This window comes from Notamacropus eugenii, chromosome 1, assembly GCF_028372415.1.
Source record: "Notamacropus eugenii isolate mMacEug1 chromosome 1, mMacEug1.pri_v2, whole genome shotgun sequence".
Classification (NCBI taxonomy): domain Eukaryota; kingdom Metazoa; phylum Chordata; class Mammalia; order Diprotodontia; family Macropodidae; genus Notamacropus; species Notamacropus eugenii.
In genome coordinates this window covers 57924380-57948054 of record NC_092872.1, presented here as the reverse complement: position 1 = coordinate 57948054, position 23675 = coordinate 57924380, and the positions used below count along the sequence as shown (strand labels likewise).

The 23675-nt window shown below is 38.1% G+C and overlaps 1 protein-coding gene across 2 annotated transcripts in view; it reads left to right on the top strand.

The window, feature by feature from the left end:
* Positions 1-23675, top strand: part of TRAP1 (TNF receptor associated protein 1) — an 84329-nt gene that overhangs the window by 42789 nt on the left and 17865 nt on the right. For both annotated transcript variants that reach the window (XM_072603235.1, XM_072603241.1), the window contains exons 5-6: positions 8643-8714; positions 11312-11472. In XM_072603235.1, coding sequence (XP_072459336.1) covers positions 8643-8714; positions 11312-11472 — 233 coding nt within the window. The remainder of the gene's footprint in view (positions 1-8642; positions 8715-11311; positions 11473-23675) is intronic.

Below are 23675 nucleotides of genomic sequence, written 5' to 3'. Positions count from 1 at the left end.
GCAACCTGCTTATCCCCTTCTCCCCCACTTTCCTGTACTGTGAGTTAGGTTTTTCATACCAAACTGAGTGTGCATGTTATTCCTTCTTTGAGCCAAATGTGATGAGAATAAGCTTTACTTTTTCCCTCTCACCTCCCCCCTTTTCCCTTCCATTGAAAAAGCTTTTTCTTGCCTCTTATATGAGAGATAATTTGCCCCTTTCCATTTCTCCTTTTCTCCTCCCAATATATTCCTCTCTAACCCCTTAATTTTATTTTTTTAGATATGATTCCTTCCTATTCAACTCACCCTGTGCTTTCTGTCTCTCTCTGTCTCTGTCTCTCTCTGTATGCATATAATCCCACCAACTACCCAAATACTGAGAAAAGTTTCAGAAGTTACAAATATTATCTTTCCATGTAGGAGTGTAAACAGTTCAACTTTAGTAAGTCCTTTATGATTTCTCTTTGCTGTTTACCTTTTTATGCTTCTTTTGATTTTTGGGTTTGAAAGTCAGATTTCTTTTCAGCTCTGGTCTTTTCATCCAGAATGCTTGAAAGTCCTCTATTTCATTGAAAGACCATTTTTTCCCCTGAAGTATTATACTCAGTTTTGCTGGGTAGGTGATTCTTGGTTTTAATCCTAGTTCCTTTGACTCTGGAATATCCTGTTCCAAGCCCTTTGATCCCTTAATGCAGAAATGCTAAATCCTGTGTTATCCTGATTGTATTTCCACAATACTCAAATTATTTCTTTCTAGCTGCTTGCAATATTTTCTCTTTGACCTGGGAACTCTGGAATTTGTTACTAGGAGTTTCTCTTTTTGGATCTCTTTCAGGAGGTGATCTGTGGATTCTTTCAATATTTATTTTGTCCTCTGGTTCTAGAATATCAGGGCAGTTTTCCTTGATAATTTCATGAAAGATGATGTGTAGGCTCTTTTTGATCATGGCTTTCAGGTAGTCCCATAATTTTTAAATTATCTCTCTTGCATCTGTTTTCCAGGTCAGCTGTTTTGCTAGTGAGATATATTTCACATTATCTTCCATTTTTTCATTCTTTTGGTTTTGTTTTGTGATTTCTTGGTTTCTCATAAAGTCATTAGCTTTCCTCTGCTTCATTCTAATTTTGAAAGAACTATTTTCTTCAGTGAGCTTTTAAACCTCCTTTTCCATTTGGCTAATTCTGCTTTTTAAAGCATTCTTCTCCTCATTGGCTTTTTGGACCTCTTTTGCCACTTGGGTTAGTCTGTTTTTAAAGATGTTATTTTCTTCAGCATGTTTTTGGATCTCCTTTACCAAGCTGTTGACTTGCTTTTCATGATTTTCTTGTATCTCTCTCATTTGTCTTCCCAATTTTTCCTCCACCTCTCTTACTTGATTTTCAAAATCCTTTTTGAGCTCTTCCAGGGCCTGAGACCATTGCATATTTATTTTGAATGTTTGGGATGCAGAACCCTTTTTTTGTCTTCCCCTGATGGTAAGCATTGTTCTTCCTCATCTGAAAGGATGGAAGAAAATACTTGTTCACCAAGAAAGTAACCTTCTATAGTCTTATTTTTTTTTCCCCGTTTTTGGGCATTTTTCCCCAACCAGTTACTTGACATTTGGGTCCTTTGTCAAGAGTAGGGTATACTCTGGTTACTTGTAAGATCTCAGTTCCTCCAAGGTGGCATAATAAAGTCTGCACACTGGTCTGGGCACAACCAGAAACTTTTGCGTCCAGAATCTGCGAGTAGTAGAATTCCCTCTCCACAACCGCCTCCGGTTCCTCCATGGCAGCACTCAGGGCTGAGATTCAGATCCTCTGCTCATCTTTTTTGACTGTCATTTGGGGAATTGCTCTTATTTTTTAAAATTTGAATCGATTCCATACATATTTTGATAAGATCTTTATCAGGCAAATTCAGTGCAAAGGTTTTTTCCCCGTAGTTACTCATTTCCCTTATAATTTTAACTGCACTGGTTTTGTTTGTGCAAAATGTTTTAAATTTTACGTAATTAAAATTGTGCATTTTATCTTTTGTGATCTCATATCCCTTGTTTGGTCCTGAACTATTTCTATAACCGTAGATCTGAAAGGTTCCTCTATTTTTTTTTATGATGTCTCTCTCTCTCTATGTCATGCATCTGTTTGGAGCTAATCTTGATATATGGTCTGAGTTGCTGGTCTATAAACCTAATATTTGCCATGCTGACAGTTATTTTTTAGCATTTATTGTTTAATAGTGAGTTCTTACCTCAGTAAGTAGGCTTCTTTATGTTATGTACCGAATCTGTTTACTGATTGACTTCTGTTTCTTAACTGTTACTAGATTGTTTTTATGATTAATGCTGTGTAATGTAGTTTGAGAATTGATATGTTAGGCCCCCTTGCTTTTCTCTTATTTTCATTATTTCTCTTGAGGGAAATTTAGAATGGGTTCAGTAGTAGGAAAACTTACCAACACAAGAGACTACGTTAACAACAAGAATAACAAAATTATACAGTTATTTAGTTGCAGACAAAACTTTTGATGAGATACAGCATTTCTGTTAAAAATATTAGAAAACAGTAATAAATGAGCCTTTAATATAATAAGTAGTATCTAAAACCTAATGCCAACATTATCAGTAACAAGGATTGACTTGATCTCATTACAACTGATCTAACTTCTGCTCTCCATAACTCTCTAATTTCTCTATCTGATTATGCCTCTTAGTTCCATCTCACCGTTTCTCACCCTGTTTCTTGCCCTTCCAGCTCTACTCTTTGTCTTCAATTTATAACACCTGACTACAGTATTAATTCTTCTTAAGCTCAGAGGGAAATATAATGGCTTCTAAAATCCATATTGTTCCTCCTTAGAGTTTTATTTATACAAAAAGTTAAGAGTTTAGTCACAATTGTTCTGAACCCCCTAGTTAGGAAAATTAATAATATTTAGCAGGAAGCGGGATCTCTGCCTGACTTTACATTGATGACTTATTTCTAGAGTTTACCCCTCTCCTGTTGTTTAAGGCAGAATTCAGTTTGCTTAAAACATTTTGATGTCAAAACATTATATTAGATTGTTTTTGAATATGCTGGTAACGAGGGGATGTTGAAAAAGCCAATCTTTGCGAGAGACTTCCTGTAGCCCGAATCTTCTCTTTGGAGATGCCTATAGAGCTATTGGCCCTCTTTGGCATCTCCTTTTCCTGGCACAGCTCCTTTCTACCTTTGTCTCCTAAGGGAGGGGCAGCTCGGTGCCACAGTGGATATAGAGTGCTGGGCCTGGTGTCAGGAAGACTCATTTTCCAGAGTGCAGATGTGGCCCCAGATACTTATTAACTGTATGATCTTGGGCAAGTCACTGAACTCTGTTGGCTTCAGTCACCTCATCTGTCACATGAGCTGGAGAAGGAAATAGCAAAATACTCCAGTATGTTTGCCAAGAAAACCTCAAATGGTCACGAAGAGTTGGCTACGACTGAAATAACTGAACAATAGCAACCATTCCTTAGAGATGTGATAGAATGTCACAGTTTCTCCAACTTTATCTTTCCTGCAGCCTCCAATCTTTTCACCTCTCTGTGCTTTTCCAGGTCTTCATTCTTGCTTTAGCCTGTTTTCCTCCTTTCCCAATCTTGACTCCATCATCAACCAGTTTAATTCTGTTTTATCTGTTATCCTTGAGTCTCTTGCCCTTTTGTCCTGTTGCCATTTATACGTTTCTAAACTGTAATCCTAGATTATTCTCATCTACCTTCTCTGCTATTATCCATAGATTGCTGAATGCCAAAAAAGTCACACAACTGTGCTTTCTGAGTTCACTGTAAATTTACACTTTTATCTCAGTCCCTCCCTGTTTGTATGCCAGTCCTTTTTCTCTTCTCTGCTTAGCTATCCTACTCTCTCAACATCAATTCTAACCTTCTATTCCTCAAGCCAACCTCAGCCTTCTCTCCATCCCATCAGAAAACCTCAGTTCATACTTCTTAGAAGCCATCTGTCATGAGCTCATTCTTCTCTTCAGCTTAGTGCTTCAAGTCATCCTCCTACTTTCTCCCCTTGATGCACACTCAAAGAAGAGATCATCCCAAAAGCTTGTCCTTTTAATCTTCCCATCTCCTTTATCCACCATCTCCTTCTCTGTTGGTTACAGACATGCCTAGATCTACCCCATCCTTAAAAAACCTCCAGTTCGTTCTTTGGTCCCCTCTTATTCTGCATTTGTCTTCCTTTGCTCAGCTAAACTTCTGGAAAAAGCTACACTTCTTTCTTCCTTTGCTCACCTCCACTACATTCTTAGTCCCTTTTCAATCTCATTTGCATAACCTCATCACTCACCTGTTTATTCCTAGGTTACTAGGAATCTATCTTTTAATAGCCAAATCCAGGGGCCTTTCCTCAGACCTCATTTCTGCTTCTGACTGCAGGGCTGGTGCTCTATCCACTGCACCACCTAGCTGCCCCTCTGCTTTCCTGACCTCTTGAAACCTCCCTTTCACACTGTTGCTTACCCTGTCCTGATTTCTACAGGTCTCCTGTTTGCCTTTCTAAATGTTTCTTCTCCATCTTCAGTCAGTCTTGAGAGAATGATGATAAGGACTTAAAGAACCAAAGAGGGAAAAGAACTTTGCCATGACCACATCACTAGTAAGTGGAGAGAGGGGGCTTGAACCTAGGTCATTTCAGTCCCATTCTAGTGAGTTTGGTACAAGGTGGGTATAGATTATAGAGGGAGTATGGTTCTGTCCTGAGTCAGCTTTCATGCACAGAACATTTGTGAATGGAATTCATCTGCAACTTGGGAGTTTTTTTTCTGTATTTGTCTGGTAGTGTTATTGGTTTCATACAGCATCTATGAGGTAGAGACTCATTCTAGCCTTTAAGTCACAAAAGTAATTATTTGTCTGTATACTCTGGTCAAAAAAACCCAGATCCCAAATAGGTTTATCCATATCTCAAGGATATCCAAGCTGTTGCTGTTCCTTCCACTGTTCCTTCTGAAGGTATCCTCAGACCCAGGACCTGTCATTCTGAGTTCATTTTCTGCTTTGCTACCTTTATCTTTGACACTCTTGTATTTTAAGGTGTCTAGAGCAGGAAGTGATAACGGAATCATTTCGGCCTTGGGTCATTCCCCTTCTCCTTTGGTTAGTTTTGAGGGAAATTCTTTGATTTTTCTTCCTCTTCAGAAATTCAGCAAACATTTATTGAGGCAACATGCTGCAGCCTCTCTGCTTGAGCTGTGACCTGGGTGGCATGGGATTGTAGAAGCTCACAGTCCTGACTTTGTAGCTGTTGGATCTTAGTAAAGCATTTCCCCTCTGTGAACTTTAGTTTTCTCTAAATACTTTGCAAATATAAACCAGTAATAAATGCTGTTACCTGTTTTTTCCTAGTTATTACACATAAATTCCCATAAATATTACTTAGCATGTATATCAAAAGATTCTATTGTAAAAGCACTAAAGAAACTGTTAAGGAAAATCAAGGCCTGGTCTCTTTTCTTAAAGAAATGGTTTAACGGCTTGGAAAAGTTCATTCTAGTCAGGAAGAGATTATATGGTTCATAAATAGTTTTTGTCCTCTTAATTTTGCATTATGCACCTGCATTTTCTTGGCCAGGCATGCTTCCTCCTTGTCCAGAGGGGGTCCACCTGTGTGGAAGAAGATGCCTGACTCTTTGTTGAGGCTTGTCCTTTTGGGATTCGCTCTTTAGGGATTTTTCTTGAGAAAAATGACTGGTAGTAAGGAACAGCACCATCTGGCGGCTTCCAGTGGGAAGTGCATGAGTTTTCTGGTGTGACGCAGCCGTGTGAAGAAGAGCACAGTTTGTATTGATACCAAAGGATTTTTGTCTCCCTGTTCATAAATGATTAAATGCTTGGCAGCAAGTGCTTGATTTAACTCGTTCTTCATTCATTATGGGAGCTCTTGGTCCAAACACTGACGGTAAGAAGTGAGGCTCTTGCATTAGGCGTCTGCAGGTCTGTTTAGTGTCGTGACCAGAGCCAGTTGTTAGGTTTATGTTTTCATTCTCACTGTTCCTTTCTCATACACGTATATTAACACTAACTTGCTGTGTGACTTTTAGGACAAAATAATAGCGATTTGGTGTCCAGAGTAATACTCAAATTGCTTTGTTAGAAATGCTGTCTTCAACTGGGTTGTACCTCTCCTTTTTTTCATATAGTAATGGAATTTTTAATACCAAAATATGTGATTTTTGTATATTCCTTAAATAGTTACATTTTCATATCTTTTTCCTAGTGGATTTAAAATCTAAAGAAGGACAAAATGGCATTAGGCACTGAAGTCAAGGAGAAAACATTTATGTGATAATGGTCATTTCTGGTTGTCACCTTCCATCCAAATAAATGTTTATCCTGAAAACTTTTGTCATTTTTAACTTAAATGTGACATAATAGCACTTATAGTTGTGTTTTTACTTTTTAAAAAAAAAATTCACAAAATCATAGTGTATTAGAACTTGAAGGAAATTAGAAATTAGCCGATTCATTTTACAAATGAGGAATCCAAGGCCCAGGAAAGGTAAGTAGCGTATTCAAAGTCACATAGCTTGTAAATGTTAACAGCTGAGACTTGAACTCAGGTCTTTCAAATTCTTTTCCTTCATTTTTTACACTATATTATACTGTTTCTTTACCTGAATAAATACCTACAGGTTCTCAATTAAAAATTAAGATTTTTTTGATACATACTTTGAATGTGGGTTGGGAATGTATGAGGAAAGCTCACTATGTAAAAGAACTTGTAAATAAATCTTTTGAAAAATGAAGGATACTTGAGATTACCTGTTTTATAAATCCAGATGTTTGTGTAATAACATTTACATATGTTTTACATCATGTAAACTAATTAGGTAGGTAGTGTTTATCTAATTATCTCTATCTTACAAATAAGAAAATAGGCCCCAAAAGTTTTTGAGTATTTGCTCACTGTCACAGCTCTTACCCAGACCTTCAAACTCCCTATCTGGTATTCTTTTTGCCAAACCATTCTCTTCAGTGTAAAAAAAAAAAACAACAAAACAACAAAACATAGGCATTATCAAAGATTTGCATTTATAAAGCAATGAAGTATACAAAGCCTGGAAAATAATTTAAAGTACGTCACCTATAGCATATGGATTCATTCTGGAAGTGAGATAATATACCCTCTTGTACTTTGTATATAATGAAGAACAGCCTGACTTTCAGAACACAACCTGTAAGTTATGTGTTGTCCTTGTCCTCAATCCCAAGATTCCATTGAGATTTGATGATATATTCAGATGCACATTCCTATGATGATTATAAATTATTATGTAGCACTATCTCTCATTATTATGGAGTAGTAACTAAAACATCCTCAAAAATACTTTAACTTCAAGGAGCAAAGTTAGATGGTGATAATAGGATAGTTAAACAGTAATCTACAGAAAATAGTAAAATTTTAATAGTTTATCAACATTCCAGAAACATAGCTGCCCTTTAAACCATTCACAAATCCCAAATTACTATTTGGAGGATATAACTGCTTCATATTTCAAGCCATAAATACTCAGAATACTATCTCTCATTCTCAACTACCTTCTTTCTATCCCCTGATCCCCACCTTAAAACTATACCAAACATCCTGGCATATTTACTAAGGGATGCATTGCCAGATTAGGGGTATAGCCAAAATGTTCATGCATTTCTAGTCCTGCTGACAGGTTCTGTGGCTCTTTAAACCTCTCTTTTCCTTGGATAGTTCCTGAATACTAGTGTATGTTAAGACCAGGACTAACTTGAAAAACCATACTCAGGCCATTGGGAACAAACTTATTTATCCGTCCCCCTACTCTAAAGGGTGGTGTGAAGCAAAGGTCAGCAAACTTTTCAGTCAAATAAGCTAACTAAGGCAAATTTTTGAGTAATTGGGCAACAAAGAACCAATAAAAGAATTCCTATTTCCATGATGGAAAATGTAAAACCTTCTTTCCATATTTTATTCCATAGGAAGAAGGTCATTTTTTGTAGTCCTTGTTTCTTCTAATGATGAATGGATAGGATTTGAATCATGAAATCATAGGATATTAGAGTGGGAAGTAATCTTGGAGGTAATTTAGTCTAAGCCTCTCGTTCTACAAATTATGAGACTCAGATCTACAAAGGAGAAGAAGCAACTGGTTTTATTTAGCCCCAGAAGGCAGGTCTAGGAGCATGAAATAGAAGCTCTAGAAAAGCAGACTTTGGTTCAATGTAGAGAAAGTCCTTTTAATAATTAGGGCTTTCCAAAAGGTGGAGTGGACTGCTTCAAAGGTGATGGATTTTTTTCCTTACTAAAAGTCTTCAGTCCGAAGGTTAGATGACCAGTTTTTGGATCCTTGGTCAAATGTACATTGGATTAGTTGTCTTCTGAGGTCTTTTTCAATTCTGAAATTCTGGGATTTGCTTAAGTTAGGGAAAGAGCTGGGTAGAATTCAGACTTCCTGGCTGCCTGCCTACTATTCTACACTAAACCACAATAGAATAACTTTTCCCATATTATCACATCACTCTAGTGCTTTTTTAAAGATTTTATTGCCATGAATGTTCTGAATCACTGTGCCCATTTGTTGTAGGACATTCATAAAGTTAAATAGTTCAGGGGAAGACCTAGCAGATTGTCTTTTAGTGGTATTAATATTACTTGGCTTTCTCCTTCAGGATACTGGCATTGGCATGACACAAGAGGAGTTGGTGTCCAACCTGGGAACTATTGCTAGATCAGGCTCAAAGGTATGTAAATTCCTCATTGCCTGTTTAATTTTTTGTAAGGGTTTTTGGCTCTTAGCTTCAGCAACCAAGGGCCCTTTCTTTTTAGAACAATTACCTTCAAAATAAACCTCTTTGAAAGCAAACCTTAATCTGCTTTGGACTCTGCCTCACATATTGCTGTTTCAGCATTGTGAAGTTTCATATAAATCATTTTCCTAAGACTACTGTTTTAGAAATTTTCAAGATTATATTGTGTAGTATATGTTTGGGCCAGAGTGTTTGGTTCTTGGGTATTTCCTTAATGGTTCTAGATTGATCTCTTTGCCACCATTAAAACTATTTCATGGAGGCAAACCAGTTATTGTGACCTATAGGACCAATTTTGACTTTGAAACTAACTATAGAAATGAACTTTAAATGTTTATAAGTTTGATAGCTATATTATTAAGTCCCACTGTTATTTCCATTTTTCTTTCTGTTGTTGCAGTCATTGATTATATTTTATTATAATGATGAAGTCGATGTAGACTTCAGGTATATGCCCTTATCTCTGAAGAATTTAGAATCTAATGAAAAACTAAAATAAAAGGGTTTTTGTTTTTGTTTTTATTTTTATTTTAAACAAAAGATAGTGGGAAAGGTGTTAATAAATACTCCACTGACTTTAATAGTTTTGCTGTTTGGAACCGGAGGCAACTTTTTATCATTCTTTTTGGGGATAGATTTAGAACTTCAGGGATTCGACCCAATAAGTATGTTGTGTTTGTAATGTGATGGTCACTGTCTTGGACAACAGGTTTACAGTGATGAAATAAAATATTTCCATCTTCAGATAGTTCACTGGCTTTTTGGGGTGTTAGGGTGAAAAGGGACTGATGTTCAATATGTAAATAAATTACTGGTGTAGATAGAATACTCAGAAATTTGAGCAGAGTGAGGTTATTTTCAGACTTTGTAGAGGGGCTAATATCATAGTTGAGTCTTTAAGTAAGAGAGATTTCAGTAGACAAAGATGGACATAGATAGGACTTTGAGAAGGAGGTAGAAAGTTCACTCCAGGGATGACAGCCTGCTTAAGCAGAGTGTGAGAAATCAAGACAAGAACAAGGAGCGGAGATTAATCAGATTTGAGTAGAACATAGGATACATCAAGGATTGTGAAATAAGCCTAGAAAGGTAGATTGGTGCTAGATTATGGAGGATGTCATGTTTATACTTTATTCACTGGGTAACAGGAACCTGCTGAAGGGTTTTAAGATCTATTAAGGTTTTAATATTATCTGAATGGTACATTAGGATAGATATGCAGACAACACTGTGAAGGATAGACTGAGAAAAGAACAGGCTAGTGGACAGAGGAAAATAAGTGAATTGGCTCTTACCCAGTTTTGGAGTTAAAGATGGCCTAAGTAAGATAATTGCTAAATGAATTTGGAAAGGAAAAAATGGATATAAGGAGTATTGCATACGTAAGTAGAGTTTGGCAATTAGTTGGATATGTGGGTAAGACAGAGCAGCAGACCAAAGATGAAGTCAAAGTGCCCGGGTTCCTCAGAAGATGGTAAAACCATCAAGAGAAATAAGTAAACTGAGGACACCAGGATGTAAATGGAAAAGCCAGTTAGGCATAAGAAGGACAATGGGCTAATCTGAAGGTAGAAGAAGGAACAGTAAGGAGCAAATAAGGTTAATATAAGGGAGAGACAGGTCATGTTGAAGGCAAGCTACTAATTCCTAGTTTAGTTAACTCCACAGAATCATGAAGACTCTTAAGAGATAGGCTGGACCTCAGGAGCCATCTAAATCAGCTTGTACTGGCTTAAAGAGTACAGTGAAGAGGAGGGCACTACCTCTCAAGTGGTCCGTTCCACTTCTGTGTATTCTGTTCAAATTTTTTCTTATTATAAGCAGAATATGTTTTTGCAACTTCTACTTATTTCTTCTATTTCTGTTTTCTGGTACCAAACAGAACAAGTATATTTAATTCCTTCGACAGCCCTCCAAATACTTGCAGACAGCCTCATCTCTTTACTAAATCTTTTATAGGCTAAACATCCCCAGTCTTCAACCATATCATATATATGTCATGTTCTTCAGCTCTTGCGCTTTGGGATTACTCTAGGTTATCTTTATCTTCTCTGAAATGTGATGCCACAGACTGAATTTAGCAGAAATATTACCTCTTTTGTTCTAGACACTTTGTCTTCCTTAATGCAGCTTAGGATAGCATTAGCTTTCTCACTGTTAGATCATATAACAGTTGACTTATATTAAGCTGATAGTCCACTAAAACCTCCAGATAGTTTCACAAAAGAAACTTGTCTAGCCATGTCACTCTCCCATCATGTTTTCGTAAAGTTGATCTCATTTAACATGAAGGTCCCAGCAAAGGTTTGTTCACTGCCCAGAGAGTCTTAATAGAGATCACCAAAGATTATTCATGAGTACCACCTTGCCCCAAATGGGCATATCCCCTTTAGGAATTCATTTGGGTTGAGCTTGGGTGTCTTTTAGAAAGATTATACAATGGATATATCTGCCAGTTGCCTCCCTGTAGAAGAATGGAAAATACTCCAGCATGGTAAACTGACCACTTTGACTCCCCCTTTTCACCACAGGCATTTCTGGATGCCCTACAGAACCAGAGTGAGGCAAGCAGCAAGATCATCGGGCAGTTTGGAGTGGGCTTTTACTCTGCTTTCATGGTAGCTGACAAGGTGGAAGTTTATTCACAGTCAGCAGAGCCTGGGAGCCCAGCTTACCAGTGGCTCTCAGATGGGTGAGTGTTTGAAGGAAAGCTAGGCCCTAAGGACTAGCACTTGGCATGTAATGTATTGACAGCTTAGTAGATTATTTGGGAATGTCACAAAGGGAGGGATAATGATTTTTCCCCCCCATGTGGGCAGGTGTCTCCTGTTTGCAATTGAATTATAAGTTGAAAAATCACTAATTTGGAAAGAAACTACTTAGCCTTGGAATGGAAGGAATCTGTTTGGATTGTTAGGTGACATCTGTATGTCAGTTTCTGATAAGCCATTGATGCTTGCTGTGGTAAATGATGAGTTATCAGCCATGTGAGATGTAGAGAATTTTGCAAGCTTTTGTTTACAGAGATAAGATATTTGTCGGTTTTTTCTATATAGTAAGTACTTTCCAAATATTTCTTAAGTGTTTTGAGTTGAAAATCTAAGATACCAAATTGAACCTTTTACGCAGTTTATCTGTTCATCAGAGGTTTGAACATTGGGTAATGAAGTTTTTGGCCTCTGCAGTCATGAAACTGTTCACTGACCTCTGGAGGGTTTTATTCTACATATGGAAGGCATACCCAAACTGATGCACTTTTGATTCTTGAAGTATTTCAGGATTTCAAGTACTAGATTTATTTAACATTTGTTGAGTATTAAGGCTTTCTTCTGACCACCACCTTCCATCTCCTGCTGTATATGTCTCCTGAGAGAAGGCAACAAGGGGCTAAGCCAACATTCATCTGGGCCATCATGACTCTCCACACTTCTGCTTTATCATTATCCCCATCTGATCTCCACCCTCAGGTGAAAAGAGGGCAAGATCTTCCTCTGCCTTTGGGCCTCCCATCTCCTACTATCCGGTTGATACAATTAAACACCTTCTATCTGCCTCAGAAAAAGGCAACTTCCATGTCCTTGTGCCTTGATTTCTCTCCTCCTGTAATGTGGAGACCCTCCCTAGAAGAGAAGCAGCGTTCCCTCTGACCTCAGGCTTTCTGTTTCCTGCTACCTCTTCTCCAACCTTTAGAGGGAAGAGAAGTGAAATGGGACCTCCCATCTGACTGGGTTTCTTCCATCTTGGGCTGCATTTGTCTCCTTCCTTATCTCCAGCCTCCTCTTGTCATGTATTATATTAACAGCCTAGTAGACAGCATAGGAATATCACAAAGGGATGAAGCACCATTTACTGAGAACAGCAGAACAAGTGGCCTGCAAGTGGTTTATAATTTGCATTTAACTTAAATGCCAGTAAGTCTCTAGACCTTTTGGCCTTAGGGCTTTCCCCTGAAGGCAGTTGCACTCTTCACAGGATAGAGATGGCAACATAAAGGTGCCATTGAGTGGTATCGTCTACTCATTGATGAACATAACCACACGTGTTCATACCATATACATCCCATTGATTTTGAACCTGTGTAGGTCATCATCCAAACTTCATTCCCCATCCCGTCACCCAATTCAAAGGTTTCCAGACTTATTTGACCTACCACTCCAAAAAAAAAAAAAAATTACTCAGTGCCCCACTCAAAAATTTCTTTAACCCTTTGATGGTTTTTTGGAAATTTGCATTGTTTCAAAAAAAAAATTACACATCTTAAATTTAATAATTTATTAAAAATGTGTGCTTTTTTTGCCTGCGTTGACATTTTGATGACACGTAACCATATCATATCATTGTGAACAAATTATTACACACATATTTCTTCCATTGCATGCTAGAGTTCCCACAGTGTATGACATGCTCACCTGCCAATACCTGCTTGTTAAGACTTGTTGACAGACTTGATCACTGATCAGTTATATTTTGCATTTTGTGTGTTTATTTAGAATCTAATGTAATCACTATAGCTTTAACTCTGTTCAGTGCTTCAGGTGAAATATGTATGAACAGTTTTTCAAAATTTTCTTCTCTTTATGCTTCCATCACCCCCTTATTTTTATTCAGTGCCCCTCAGTGGCATCCAAGGCTATTACTGCCCCACTGGATTGTTCCAGCACCCCCAGGGGGCAGTATTGCTCACTTGGGGAACATATGATCTAGTTCATTATTTCGTTCCCCTCAACCCTTCCACTCAGTTTCAGTCCAGTACTACCTGCTCCATCCACAGTGCTCTCTGGAATGCCTTTTTCATAGGCAACAAACTTTCCTTCATCCTAAATCTTTAATTCTCCAACTCCCTCCATCTTTTAGCAGTCACCAAGACCTGGCTCTCTCTTGTTAACAGCTTCCCTGAACACTCTTTCCAGTACTAGATGCATTTACACTCATTCCACTTGACTCACTGGTTGAGACAGTGAAGTTGTTCCCCATTATCACTTCCAGGTTCTCCTTATACCTCTACGATTGAGGAATCTCTCCTCCCTTTGAGGTTCATGTAATCTATATTTACCACTCAGTTAAAATTCTGGTAATTTGCTTACAACTGAGGTGTCTTACTAGCAACTGCAAAACTCAGGAACCCAGAACTAGATTAAAATGTAATTGAGAAATGTTCAACAAAAATAAAATTAAAACATAATACTATGTAGATAATACTAATTTGTGGTATTCTAAGTCAGTACGCACCCTCCGGGGGACATTTCTGTTTGATTTGACTGCACAGCTGTTCTACAGACCTCAAGGTCACTCTCCCTCCTTTCTCACTGAGTTCAGTAGCTAGTTCATAATTTTTCTCTCTTCGCTAACTCATGCCCTCTCCTCCCCTCAGACTAAGGGGCCTCATTGTACATATTGTCTCTTCCTCAAACACGCTAACCACTCAGTTCTGTAACATATTCACTCCCATGACCTTGTCTTCCACCCACCTCAGCCTTAAAGATGGTTATCTTTGATTTTGCTGTTGCCCACAAGTACTCCACCCCCCCATGTTCAAGAATTCCAAAATCTCCTTAACTGGCCTTAATCTATAGGTTTTCTACCACTCCATCTTTCTTCCCTTACCAAATCCTACTCCTTGTCCATACTAGGACTTCCCTTGATTCCTCAGTTCTCTTCCAGGTCACCCTTACACTACTCTATCTCTCCTCTCTTCTCCATCTTGGCTCCTTAATGAGCCAATTCAACTCTACTCAGCACTCTTCTTTTGAGTCCCCAGCTCCTTATCATATTGCTGATCTTTCCCTGTCAAATCTCGGCCTTGGATGATTTTTTGCTTTTGCTCCTATAAATTTGCTGCTGGAAAATGGTGGAGAAAATCTTGACTACTCTGAGACCAATATGAATTTATGCTATACAACCTCAAATGGCCCTCACTTGTTATATAACGCAGACCTTCTATACTTTCTAATTAACTTACTTTCTCACTGACTTTTTCAAACCTTTTCATCCCTCCTCAAACCTCCCATGGCTTCCTCTCCCCGCACCCTCTCAACTAAGAACTTTGTCTTATATTTTATAGAAAAAATTGAGGCAATTTGCTGAGAGCTCCCTCTTTTTCCCTTCTCATCTTTTATCACTCAGCTGCTATCTCCTCCCTCACCCCTAACTCCATCCTCACTATTGTCCTATATCCCTTTTGCCCTTTGTAGCTAAACTTATTGAAAATCCATTGCCAATAGGTGTCTTCACTTTCTCCTCTTCTTAACAGTCTATAATCCTGCTTCTAGCCTCATTATTCTACTGAACCTGCTCTCTCCAGAGTTACCAATGATTTCCTAATTGACAAATCCAGTGACTTTTCTCATTTCTCATTGTTCTTGACCTCCTTGCAGCTTTTGACACTGCCAGTCACCTTCTTAAGACATCTCTAGGTTTTCAAGACACCACTCTCTCCTGGTTCTCTTTTTATCTATCATACTGCCTTTCTCAGTCTCCTTTGTAGGATGGTCATGCACATCACACCCAATTAATACTGTTAATACACCCAAGGGTCAGTCTGAACCTCCTTTTTCTATACTACTTCAGTTACTGATTTCATATGCCCCCATAGATTTAATTACCATTTCTATGCTGATGATTCCCCAGTCTACTTATCCTGCCCCAACCTCTAATAACTTCCAGTCTCTCACATCAACTCCCTTTCAGACCTCAGAACTGGATGTCCAGTAGACATGTTAAATTCAACATGACCAAAACTGAACTGGTATCTTCCTCCTCAAGTATTCCTCTCACTTGCAAACTTTCCTTTTACAACATCCTCCCAGTCCCCCAGGTGTCATCCTCAGCTCCTCAACATCCTCAGAACCCCCATGTTAAATCTGTTGCAAGACCTGTTGATTTCACCTTTGTAATATCTCTCTAATTAGCCTGTTTCTCTCATCTGACACTGCCATTGCTCTGAGGTCCAGACCCTCATTACCTCATGCCTAGACTGTTGTACTATCCTGCTATTGAGTCTGCCTGCCTCAAGTCTCTCCCCAATCCAATCCACCCTTTAAATTGCTAAAGTGACTTCCTAAAGCACAGATCCAACCATGTCACTTCCTACTCAATAAACTCCAGTTATCTGCCTAACAACTCTATCAAATAACAACCGAATGTCAAAAGTAGCTTAAAAAAGTATAAAATCCAATGTTGTCAGGGCACTGATACGTTGTTGGAGAGAATGATCCAGCTGTTTAGAGAACAGAATAGCAATATGTTATAAAGTACACAGAACTGTTCATACTTTTTGCGAAAGCAAATTAAATGTCCCTTCCCTCCTTCATTTTGAAATTTTAAGAAAGAATTTAAAGATTAACCTACTGAGAGGCCTTTGGACTGATCTCTAAGAGAAGCTCTTACCAGTCTTTCTCTCAATTCCAAAACAATGTTCTGCTCTCCTCTCTTTTGTGAGTCTGTGGAGAACTTCTTCCTAAACTAATTAGAGCTGTCTCCTGATAAAGGCTGGGGAGAAGGGGGTGAACCTTGATTGACTGATCTGGAAGTAGTACTTTTTTTCAATTCCCTGGAGAGATTAGGTTAATGATCCACTTATTAGAAACAAGAAACCTTTTTGATTAAGTCTATAGAAGTATATTTTGGATTGTTTTTCGACCACCTAGATTTCACTGTGAAGCAAACTGGTAACTGAATTGTTAACTGCAGTGTGGATCTTTGCTTGCTCTTGACTGATCACTGAAATTTACTTTGTGACATCAAAATGACTTGAATTAGGTGTCCTAAGGTATAAAGAGATTCTTATATTTAAATATTTCTTCCTTAGAATAGTCATAGATAAATAAAAATTATTTTGGAAGTCTTGTGCATAAAATACAAAGCACAGAATTTTCTTCAACACTTTCACCTCTGTTATTCTTTTGTTAGGAATCTATCCTAAAGTCACTTAAAGGGGGAAAAGGAGCTATGTATTTTAAAAAATATATTCATAGCTATTTTTTGTAATAGGAAAAAAATTAAAAACCATCTGAAAAATAGTTGAATAAATTATGGCATTCTATGTTAGAATGTCATGGTTCTTCAAAAGATTATAAATATGGTAGGGGTAGCATGAAGTAGAGGACAGAGTGATTGCCTTGGAATTAGAAAATCCTGCATTAAAATCCCACCTGACATTTACTTTCTGTGTGATACTGTGTGGCTAAAATCACTTAGTAGTCAGTCAAATGTCTCCTGGCACAGTGCTAAGTGATAGAAATGCAGAGAAAGGCACAAGAGACTTCTTGCCCTCTAGGAGCTCACAATCTGACAGGGAAATATGTAAAAAGAAACTGGCCTGAGAGCCAGTATGTGATGTGACTTCCTGCAGGTGGTTTGGGAAGCGATCTGAGGAGGTGTGAGTTGCAAAGTTGATTTCATGTTTTCAGAATGATGAGGTCGTAAGCCAGATCATAGGGAGTTAAGAAGAGAGAAATCAGAGAAAGTACAGGCTCCTATTGTATATGGCCTTCTCAGGGAGCTTAGCCATAAAGGGCAGAAGAGATGTATGAGCAATAGCAGGATGGACGTGGGTATGTTGGCTGTAGAGGAATGAGTAGACAAGGACAGATTGAAGTTAAGTGAGAGATAGGGGAAGAGAGGGAGGGAGATGGATATAGTATGGAATGGGATCACTCGAATAGGTAGAAGGGTTAGCCTTGGTAAGGAGTAAGGCCACCTCTTCAAATGAGGTGGGTGAAGAAGGAGAGAATAGCAAAAGGCATCTGTATGATATGCAGGGAGGAGAAGGGGAATTTTCTTAACATCAAATTTTTCTTTTCTCTGGTCCTATGATTATTATTTTTAAATAATGCTAAATCATGGCTAATCTCTTTGAATGTCATTTATTCATTTGAGGATGTCTCTTGAGAGATCTTGTATAGTTTTCTACTTTTCTTGCTTTAGATTGCCGTCCACAATTGTTAGTTATATACTAGCATTTTTCATTATTTATTTTTAAATTTTGTAGGTTTTTTATTCTTTTATTTTTTTTATTTTTTAATTTATTTATTTATTTTAAGTTTTCAACATTCATTTCCACAAAATTTTGAGTTCCAAATTTTCTCCCCATCTCTCCCTTCCCCAAAATGCCCTCCCTTCTAACATCCCTCCCTTCCCATCTTCTCTTCTGTCCTGTGGGGCAAGATAAATTTCTATACCCAATTACTTGTATTTCTCATTTCCCAGTTGTATGCAGGAACAATACTTAACATTTGTTCCTAAAACTTTGAGTTCCAACTTCTCTCCTTCCTACCTCCCCACCCATCCCCACTGAGAAGGCAAGCAATTCAATATAGGCTATATATGTGTAGTTTTGAAAATGACTTCCATAATAGTCATGTTGTATAAGACTAACTATATTTCCCTCCATCCTATCCTGCTCCTCCATTTCTTCTATTCTCTTTCTTGACCTTGCCCCTCCCCAAGAGTGTTTACTTATAGTTACTCCCTCTTCCCATTTGCCCTCCCTGCCATCATCCCCCCACCCTGCTTATCCCCTTCTCCCCTACTTTCCTACATTGTAAGATAGGTTATCATACCAAAATGAGTGTACATTTTATTCCTTCCTTGAGACAAATGTGATGAGAGTAAGCTTCACTTTTTCCCTCTCCCCTACCCCCTTTTTCCTTCCATTGAAAAGGCTTTTTCTTGCCTCTTCTGTGAGAGATAATTTGCCCCATTCCATTTCTCCCTTTCTCCTCCCAATATATTCCTCTCTCACCCCTTAATTTTATTTTTTTAGGTATGATCACTTCCTATTCAACTCACCCTGTGCGCTTTCGCTCTCTCTGTCTCTCTCTTTCTGTCTCTCTCTCTCTCTTTCTGTCTCTCTCTTTCTCTTTCCATATGTGTGTGTGTGCGTGTGTGTGCATAACCCCACCAACCACCCAGAGAAACGTTTCAAGAGTTACAAATATTATCTTTCCAGGTAAGAATGTAAACAGTTCAACTTTAGTAAGTCCCTTATCATTTCTCTTTTTTGTTTACCTTTTCATGCTTCCCTTGATTCTTGTGTTTGAAGGTCACATTTTCTTTTCAGCTCTGGTCTTTTCATCAAGAATGCTTGAAAATCCTCTGTTTCATTGAAAGACCATTTTTTTCCCCTGAAGTATTATACTCAGTTTTGCTGGGTAGGTGATTCTTGGTTTTAGTTCTAGTTCCTTTGACTTCTGGAATGTCATATTCCACGCCCTTCGATCCCTTAATGTACAAGCTGCTAGATCTTGTGTTACCCTGATTGTATTTCCACAATACTCAAATTGTTTCTTTCTAGCTGCTTGCAGTATTTTCTCTGACCTGGGAACTCTGAAATTTGACTACAATGTTCCTAGGAGTTTCTCTTTTTGGATCTCTTTCAGGCAATGATCTGTGGATTCCTTGAATACTTATTTTGCCCCCTGGTTCTAGAATATCAGGGCAGTTTTTCTTGATAATTTCATGAAAGATGATGTCTAGGCTCTTTTTGATCATGGCTTTCAGGTAGTCCCATAATTTTTAAATTATCTCTCTTGCATCTCTTTTCCAGGTCAGCTGTTTTTCCAATGAGATATTTCACATTATCTTCCATTTTTTTCATTCTTTTGGTTTTGTTTTGTGATTTCTTGGTTTCTCATAAAGTCATTAGCTTCCATCTGTTCCATTCTAATTTTTAAAGAACTATTTTCTTCAATGAGCTTTTGAACCTCCTTTTCCATTTGGCTAATTCTGCTTTTGAAAGCATTCTTCTCCTCATTGGCTTTTTGAACCTCTTTTGCCAGTTGAGTTAGCCTATTTTTAAAGGTGTTATTTTCTTCAGCATGTTTTTGGATCTCCTTTAGCAGGCTCTCATTTGTCTTCCCAGTTTTTCCTCCACCTCTCTTACTTGATTTTCAAAATCCTTTTTGAGCTCTTCCATGGCCTGAGACCATTGAATGTTTCTTTTGGATGTTTGGGATACAGAAACCTTGACTTCTATGTCTTTCCCTCATGGTAAGCATTGTTATTCCTCATCTGCAGGGATGGATGAAGATATCTGTTCACCAAAAACGTGACCTTCTATAGTCTTATTTTTTTCCCTTTTTTGGGCATTTTCCCAACCAATTACTTGACTTTTGGGTCCTTTGTCAAGAATAGGGTATACTCTGGCTATCTGTAAGATCTCAGTTTCTCCAAGGTGACACAATCAGGCTTGCATACTGGTCTGAGCTCAACCAGAAGCTTTTGTGTCCAGAATCTGTAAGTAGTCGAATTTCCTCTCCACAATCACCTCACCTCCAGTTCCACCACCCCAACACTAGGGGCTGAGATTCAGATCAGCTGCTCAGTTCCCCCAGGGGCTTTACAGTGAGGCCTCCAACAATGGATGCTGGCTACTGCCCGCTGTGGGAACTGCTGCAGCCTGCTGAGGCCTCTGCCACCGCCTGTGGCCGGAGCTATGGGGGGGACCATGCTCCCTTCTCTGCCAGCTGACAAAGCCCTCTCACTGACCTTTGGCACCTGTGAATTGAGGGATCTGTGAACCACTGCTGCTGCTGGGAATTCCTCCCCCAAGGCCTGCTCCAGGCCTTCTCACTAGGGAAAAGGCCAAGGCTAGGCTGGACTGGGCTGCGCTCCGCTCCACGTCCAGTGCGACAGACCTTTCCCGTTGGCCTTCCCGGTCACCCTGGAAGTCTCCTCCACTCCATCGTTCTGTGGCTTCTGCTGCTCTTGAATTTATTAAGAATCATTCTTTACAGATATTTTATGAGTGGTGGGGGAATATCTAGAGTATATGCATCTTTCTACTCTGCCATCTTGGCTCTGCCCTTTTTTTCTTTTTTAACCATCTTCTCTCAGTAGTCTCTATTTTCTGTGTTGGACAGTGTGAGAAGCTTAGTTTCTTTTAGCATCTCATTAACATTTTGGATTAGTGTTTCCTTTTGAGGCTTTCTTGATAGTAAAAAGAGAAGTTAGATCATAAGTTTAAGCCTCAGCTCCAGTTTCTTTCTTCTAAAGGATATTCATTTTGTTCTTCCTAAACTACCGGATTTCCTTTTCTGTTAGCCTTCATGGCCTCCTAGTTTCCTTCTTTCATTCTTATCATAGATTATAACCCTCTTTATATTTTTTGTATGTTTTGAAGAGAACAAGTTTGCAGCATTCTCATCAGCTTCCACAGTGTCTCCTACTTGAGATATTGACATTTGTAAAAAAAAATATATGTATATACATATATATAACTTTGTATTTTATGTTTTTTCATTTCATTCCCTACTAAATAATCCTCACCCTCTTACACTGATCTTATAACAATGAATGTTTTAAAAATATTTTTAAACAGGCGAGTAAAACCAAACATAATGAAAAAAGTCTGACATTGACTTTAGGCTTTTACCACCATAGTTCTCCACCTATGCCAAGCAAGGAGAAATGCTTTGTCATTTATAGCATTCACTTTGGATTGGTTTGTTGTTTTTATTGTTACTTTCCTTTTACGAATTGTTTTAGTTGTTTGGTATAATATTTTTCTGGTTCTGCTTACTTTGCATTGTTTCACTTAATTCTTCCCACGCTTCTCTGTATTCATTTTTTTCTAAGAACTCAATAGTAATATCCATCACATTCATGTACCCACAGTTTATTCAGCCATTCTCCATCTACTTTGTTTCCAATTCTTAGCTACTACCAGAAGTGCTTTTTTCAGCCTTTTTTCAGCCTTTTACCTTCATTGGGTTGATGTTTAGTGCAGTCTGTGTGAAACAGTTTTGTTACTTTTGTGAGAAGTTTCCAAAGGTGTTCTCTAATAAAGGAGTGTGTTTTGTTGCTCTTTTCAGCCCCCAAAATAATCATCGGTGGGTGGAACTTCTCACGAGTTGTGTAGATGCTTCTGAAGCTTACCTTGGTTTAAACAAAATGGCTTCTGCAGCTTTAACAAATTTCATGTTGCTTTTGATTTTCTAAAGCATGTTTTATTTTTATTCGATCATATCATATCTAACACTAATGCCAGCAACTCTGATTTAGAGGAAATACTAAATAAATATTTATTTACTTATTAATAACAAAACTGCCAATGCTATGAATGTCCAATGTTCATTTTATGAAAATAAAACCAAATTAATACTTAAGCAAGATCCTGTTAAGACCCCCTTGTGTGGTTCTCCCTGTTCTCCTATGTTTTTGCAGAAGATTTTTCCGCTTGATTTTTTTCTGTTCAATAGAAACATAAGACCTGGAAGGAAGAGCATAAAAATTCTCAGTAGGACCGGAGATGTCCTTGAAACAGCTGCTGCCAGGGGAGTCAGTTGTTAAATTTTCAGCGAGAGCATTTCCACCTTGGAAAATGGCACATGCTTCAAAGCAGGGCTTGCTTTATTGATGGTCTGTACAAGAGGTGTCAGACAATTACAGCTTGAGCCAGATTAAAATTCATTTGGGAAATATATAATAAAATAAGGAAAAATGCAATAGAACATAGATAATCTAAAATGTAGTTTTCTTTTTTTTAATTTAATTTAATTTTATTATTATTTTTTAAATTATTTTTTAATGTTTAACAATCACTGCCATACAATTGAGATTTTATCCCCCCCACACTTACCCCCCACTACCCCCCTCCCTCCCCATGACTGCATACAGTTCTGTATAGGTTCTACATATACTTTCCTATTGAGTACATTTTCACTATAGTCATGCTATGTAGTCGGACTAAAATAAATGGAAGAAATCATGTAACAAGTCAAAACATGATACACAAAAACATACACATACACAAACATGATCTGCTACATTCTGCGAATGACTTCCATATTTCTTTCTCTGAGTGTGGAAGGCATTTTGCCTTAGAGAACCACCATTGGGATTTTTTTTTTTTTTTAAGAAGTTCTTGCGTTATTACAAAATTCCAAGTCTACCAGAAAAAACTCTCGCACACTTTGGTCATTGCTGTGCACAAAGTTCTCCTGGTTCTGCTCCTTTCACTCAGCATCAGGTCATATAAGTCCTTCCAGGCCTCTCTGAAGTCTTCTTGTTCATCATTTCTTATGGCACAATAGTACTGCATTACATTCATATACATTTATTCAGCCATTCCCCAATTGATGGACATCCCCTTGACTTCCAGTTTTTGGCAACTCCAAAGAGTGCTGCTATAAATATTTTTGTACATGTGGGACCCTTTCCCATTTTTATGATCTCTTGGGGATACAGTCCTAGTAGTGATATTGCTGGGTCAAAGGGTATGCATAAAATGTAGTTTTCTAAGTCAATATGCTACTTGCAGGGATCCTTAACTAATGTTTGGTGGCCCCATTTCTATTTGAGTTTGATGCTACTGGTCTAGACTTAAAAAAAGTGATAGAAAATATGTCAGTAATGTAGATTAAAGTTAAAAATATGTCATGTGTATTTGTTTATTCTGAATTCATAGCCAGCTGTTAAACATTTACGAGCACATCCCTGGGTAGGCTGCAGGAAAGTAGTTAGAATCTTTCCAAAGTACTTCCAGAATTCCTGTTAGTTAGAGCCACAAGCAATAACTAGCCTTCCCTAGATTAGAGCAGCAGTTGTTGGGGCCCTAAATTTCTCTTTAATAATAAGGGGAAGGGAATAAGCATTTAAGTGTCCACTATGTGCCAGGCAGTCTCCTAAATGCTTTACAAATGATATCTTATTTGATCCTGACAACAACCCTGAGAGGTGGGTGTTAATATTAATCCTATAGTACAGTTGAGGAAACTGAGGCAGACAGGTTAAATGACTTGCTCAGGGTTTCGCAACTAGCAAGTGTCTGAGGCTGGATTTGACCTCAGCCCTTTCTGACTCCAGGTCCAGCACTCTGTCCGTTGTACCACCATTTGTCTATGAGTAATAAATCTTGTACATTTCTGTAAGTGTAAGCATTGTTGTTCTCATTTT